General features: G+C 33.7%; 1 protein-coding gene and 1 pseudogene across 2 annotated transcripts; both read right to left on the minus strand.

Annotated features, from left to right (window-relative positions):
• Positions 1-659: 659 nt before the first annotated feature.
• LOC145046663 (phytohormone-binding protein CSBP-like) lies at positions 660-1,847 on the minus strand (annotated as a pseudogene). The gene is made up of 2 exons (XR_013682040.1): positions 1,352-1,847; positions 660-1,266 (listed from the first exon to the last, which is right to left on the minus strand). The product of XR_013682040.1 is annotated as a phytohormone-binding protein CSBP-like (transcript).
• Positions 1,848-1,944: 97 nt separating this feature from the next.
• LOC145046664 (phytohormone-binding protein CSBP-like) lies at positions 1,945-2,762 on the minus strand. Its single transcript, XM_078994944.1, has 2 exons — positions 2,416-2,762; positions 1,945-2,321 (listed from the first exon to the last, which is right to left on the minus strand). Exons 1-2 carry the CDS (start codon positions 2,600-2,602, stop codon positions 2,038-2,040), a joined length of 471 nt encoding a protein of 156 aa, XP_078851070.1. The 5' UTR covers positions 2,603-2,762; the 3' UTR covers positions 1,945-2,037.
• Between the last annotated feature and the right edge of the window lie 3,227 nt (positions 2,763-5,989).

The raw sequence follows: 5,989 nt of genomic DNA on the forward strand, positions 1-5,989 counted from the left end.
CACCACCACCCACTCACCAGCGCCGCCACCACCACCACTACCATCACCCACCAGCACCGCCACCCCACCACCACTAATAAAACTACCACCACCACCACTACCAACACTGCCACCGTCGCCGCTACCACTACCGCCACCGCCACCAGCCACCACTGCCACCACCACTAATAACACTACCATCACATGGTAAAATTAAGCAAAACGGGAAAAAAGGGCAATTTTGTCATTTTATATGAATTTCAATTCCATTTCTTGCGAACCAAACAGATTCTGGAATTAATTCCAATTCTATTTCCTGCCACCCAAACAACATATATAATTGGATTCAAAATTCCTGACAGATTCCTTTTCCAATTCTAATTCAGATTCTTTCAGCAACATTCTGCGAACCAAATAACACCTAAGCTTTGTGCTTACGATTTTCATTTTTGTTTCAGGTACTCCAGCTTTAAAATTAAAAGTTCGGGACAATCGCAGTGCATACACCCTTGTTTTCCGAAATATGTGATCTTTGGGAATAAACTCTCATAATCATTTTATTTAAGATGCTTTTCAATGTTTGGATAACTTTCATTAGTGTTTTGTCTATAGCAAAAAAAAAAAAAAAAAAAAAAAAATTTCCATGTAAAGTTCATTGCATTAGAATATCATTCGTGTGCTTTATATTTTTCTTTGGTACATATGTGTTAATAAATTAAAATCAAATCAATTGGCCATCTTTTTCAAGTTTCTAACTAAGTTTCTCTTCAGTTCGTTGTTTTGCTTCCATTGTTACAACACATTGCAGGAAATTCTTGACATAACCTTCGGTTTTGATCTCCTTGGCAGTGGTTAGCTTGATGGAAAGGGTATTGTTCGGAAGCAAAAGAAACACATTGTTTTCTCATATAATTTGCCATTTCACATGTGTGTTTCTTTTATTATTTCATAGATTTTGAAACTCAAACACAGAAGAATATTTTAACACCATTAAATCAAGTCAAGATGGACCATTTAACATATAATTTTCGAGGAGTTTGAGATAATGTAATGTTTCTTTTGTGGTTTCACCAGGGGTATGGGTATGTTCTGGTTTGATATATATCATACAAAACCTTAAAGTCGATCAGAGTCTCCGCTTCTCCTATTGCAGTTAACTTACAAACATTTGTATATCTTGTAAGCCCATGATCCAGATGCCCTCCTTCCAGTATCTCAAGGCTATCTGATGCAGTGATTCATCATACTCCACAATCTTCTCCTTCTGGAAGTTCAGCTTAGGTACATCTAACAGAAAAATCCATGAAAAAGAAATCAAGAAATCATTCTACGTAAGCCATAAACATGATCCAAACAAGGAATCAAGACTTACGTGGGGAGAATTTGAAGAGTAATATGCTTCCAAGGCCGCCATCTCCTTCAAGAATCTCGACTTTCTTCACCATATCTGGTAAAACCTTGGCCACTACGTGCCTTAATTAGGTCGCTCGACATAACCTTCCATAAGTCTCTGATGGGCACACAAACCTTCAGCTGAACTATATGTTCCTTCATCTTTAGCCTATTCGATGTGTCGACCATGTGTTCTGAGAAATTATATATTGCATGTTAACTGGTCAAGATTCGTCGGATGATGAATTGTGTATCAACACAAAATGAGGTTAGGTATTAATAAAGTAAATATGTACGAATCTTAGGTGGTATAGGACAAAATTGGCCACAAAGCATATCTTTCCATATTGATCTAAGCATCTTTTTGGCAGATGATAATAAAGCCAATGTCCTTGGTTATAGTCGCTTCTTAATTATATTTTAATTTATAAATTAGATATTCAGACATTTCTCTTGAATCACAAACTTTTCAGTGAAATCACCACTTTACTATTCAAAATCCCACGATTGTTTGCATCTTCTTGGTATGCGGTTAGTTTAGTTAAATGGAAAGGGGATTGTTTCCAAGCGAAATTAATAACCATCTTAGTAGAGTGCTTCCTTTATTTAACTTTTCATAGACTCCGAATAACAAACACATGAGAAGAACATTTCAACAAAATCAAATCAAGAAGGAGCGTTCAACAGATAATTTTCAAGGTTTTTGATGTAAAGGAATGTTGCTTTTATTGTATCGCCTGGGATATGAGTATAATCTGGTTTTGTCTCATACAAAACCTTCACGTCGATGAGTGTCTCCCCTTCTCCTACTGCAGTTAACTTAAAACCAGTCGTGTATGAGGAGAACCCATGATCCAGATGCCCTCCTTCCAGTATTTCAAGAGCGATCTGATGCAGTGATTCGTCAAACTCCACAATCCTCTCCCTTTGGAAGCTCACTTTCGGAACATCTGACAGAAGAAATATCAAGAAATTGATCATATATATATACTACCAAAAGTCAGCAAGCCATAAACATGAACACAACAAGGAATCAAGACTTACGAGGAAAGAATTTGAAGACTAGAATGCTTCCAAAGCCACCATCTCCTTCAAGCAACTCGACTTCTTCCACGATGTCCGGTAAAATCTTGGTAGTTATGTGCCTGATGTCACTCGACATCGCCTTCCATAAGTCTTTGATGGGCACAGCAACCTTCACTTGAGCTGTATCTTCCTTCATCTTTTGCATCTAGATCCTAACTTTTCGATGCACAGACCCAAAAGTTATTAACCATTATATTGCATGTTAACTGCCCAAGATTTGTCAGAAAACGAAATCATTATGAATACAAAATTAACGAGGTAGTTGGAGAAGATTAATAGAGTAAAAAATCGTGGAATGTTTGGTTGTATAGGACAAAAATGGCAGCTAAGCATCCCCTTATACAAATTATAAGATTCATTGAACTATTGACACATTATTTTCTTTTTGCACTAAATTCTACAAAGATACTATATAATATTTTATTAAAAAAATCATTATTTGTTAATTATATATCAATAAATATTGAACTCATACGACCCGTTGAAGGAGGGGCATAGTGGAATAAATATTGAACTCATAGGACGCGTTGAACGAGCGGTAAAGTGGACAACTGTATAGGGTTCAATTTTTTTAGGCCCAACTTTTTTATTATATTTTATATGCAAATATATTTATTTAAAAAAACAACTTATAATAACAATAATAACCATTTTAAGGTAATTGAAGATATTTAAATCTCCAGGTCTAGCACTGATTGAACTCTATATTTTTATTGAATGACAATATAACATCTATTATGATTGAGTTTAATTCATTAAACAACACCTAAAGGTTTCAACACATTTAACCAATCCATTAAAATACACATTATGGAAGCTTTAAGCATCTTTTGACTAATCTATTATTTATGAGAGTTGCTCGGTATACAACTTTTCATCATACAGAAATTTGTATGCTTTAGAAGGTTGTATATCTTTTGGCTAACCATTCAATTTACTATCAAGATAAACTATGCATGGTGCATACTTTGAGTGATAAATATTGACTTGAGAATACAGTGGGTCCGGGAACAACACCCGATCCTAGGTACAAGGTTGCAAGGGGTAGTGCCCCAGAGGAAAAGGGCCCAAATATATATTTCCCACCAAAAGTAGTGAATTTCATTATGATGACATGGCATTGGTTTTTCCATTATAACTACCATTAACAACCATCTTTCATGTATAAAAAGGAAGTTGGAGGTTTCATGAAGAGGTGACACAACATAACAACCGAAATCTGGCTCTTTCTCTTTGCATCAAAATGTCTCAAAGAACCCAAAACATACACATGGTATTATTTATTTATGAATCAAATTAGTCTTGTAGTCTGGTTCGATCTCTTGGATTATCCCATAGGTCCGTGTTCTTGTAATCCAAGAATAAGGGTCGAATTACATATTTCAAAAGTGTTTTCCAAACACGATCTAATAAATTATCCAAGTTATTGTTATTCCAATCCCTTAAAATCTAACATACAACAACCTAAGAAGTTAAAGGAAAAGCAGACAAAGTGATAAATAAATTCTCTAAAAGAAATATGAATTATTTCGCATGGGCAACAACGGTATGCCATTTAAATATAATGACCCTTAGAAATTGTTAACACTTAGTCTGAAATGTAGAGATGCAAAAGAAAGATGTTAAATCACTCCTGGAAAAAGAACAAAAATATCATCAAGAAGTTACACAAGTTCTTCAATGTTCGTGTCGGGTTAAACTTAATTGAAGATAACGGGTTCAAATTAGAAGAGATTGTCCGTTCAATGGATAGGGACAAAATGAAAAGGAAAAAGTCTTCTTCAAATGCATTGAGTTTTGGTGAAGTAAAGGAAATGTAAAAAATGGTGATCAGGGCGGAGCCAATAGGGGGGCTGCCGGATGCTTTGCCCCCCTTAATCCCTTTCAAAGTTCTTAACATATATATAGTTAATAAATTGATGAATAAGTTGAAGCCCACAACATCTATCAATATTACTAAGCCCCTCTCAATTTTTTTTCAAGCTCTACTATTATATTAAAAAAATAATAAGCCTTTGTCAATTACAACTAAAAATAAGGCCCACAATCTTAATGGAAAAAATGCTACATAATACATATCCATTTAACTTAATTGCCTATTCCGTATACCCATTTATTTTAATTCATGTCAATATTCTTTTAATCGTAGATTAATAGGTACATTTTGTTCTTAAATTTCTATGTTAATTGACTATTAACTGGTATATAATTAGTAGCTTTTTATTATCCATATATAAAGTTATAGATGATTTCTCTTCTTTAAGATAAAAGATGGTCTCGACGTAAAACAAGTAAAATACTACTTATAATCTTATAAAATTTATTTAGTTCTTTTTTCTCTAAAATTGATGAAAGTAAGATATATATTTATGTTCTAATTAGTTTTTTAATACCAGTAGAATAATGATGAGAATTTGTGTTTATAAACGGTGTAAGCCCCCGTTATCCTAAAATCCTAGCTCCGCTACTGATGGTGATAAGCTTCAAACAATATAAATTGAATTTAAACAAACGTTGACTTTTGAAAATAAAAATTAGCAAGAAAAAAAAATATGCACGAGGAAAAAGAAGACACGTGATGACAAACAAAATGCGCATAATGATAAATCGTTGTCTCAAAGATATAAATTTGTTATGTAAAATACAAACCACTTTTTAGGCAAAAACAAAAACTACAAATGATATTAATGTTGAACATGGACATTAAGAAAAAATATCTTAGCTAAAGTGGTATTGTTTTTTGTTTTACTTTGTACTATTATTATGTTTTTATTTTAGTTATGTATGTTTTTTCCAAATAATGAAATATTTGCATAGTTATTAAGGGAAAATATTTAATATGGTAATATACTTTTTATTTTATACGCATTTAGTTACTGATTTTTTTTATCCATATTTGACAATTTAACTTGTTTTTTTCTACGCATTCAGTTATAATGGTTAGTTCTCTAGGTTAAGCTAAAAAAATGACTTCATATGGTAATATATATATATATATATATATATATATATATATATATATATATATATATATATATATATATATATATATATTCAATTTGTACCGTAACATCCGGACTTTTGTATACCTTAATGTGTGTTTAACCTTGAGACTTATGGAGTGACTCGACGAGTCGTGAGCCCGACTCGCTAAGTAGGGCTGAGTTGCCAGCGTGGATTTAATGAGTGGACTCGACGAGTCAGAGAGCTGACTCGCCGAATAGGTGCTGGGCAGAGAAACCCTAATTTCCTGGGGTTAGGGCCTAGATAAGGGAACTTATAGCCTCATTTGCGGTTCACCTTCACTGAGAGTAAACCCTAAAGTCCTTTTGAGCTAAAAAGTGGAAAATAAGCTAATTTTGGGGTCTTTTGGTACATTTCTTTTGAAGAGGAGGAAAGGAGTCACTAAGGAACAAGAAGGGGCTAGTGGATCAGTGTTATTTCATCCAAGAGCTTCTGGAGAAGGTAAAAAGTCCCCACCTTTCTCCTTGTGGTGATGTTTCTCATGTTTTGATGAATAGGGCTTTCTATC

The sequence above is a fragment of the Lactuca saligna genome, chromosome 5 (genome assembly GCF_052625555.1).
Source record: "Lactuca saligna cultivar CGN05327 chromosome 5, ASM5262555v1, whole genome shotgun sequence".
NCBI lineage: Eukaryota > Viridiplantae > Streptophyta > Magnoliopsida > Asterales > Asteraceae > Lactuca > Lactuca saligna.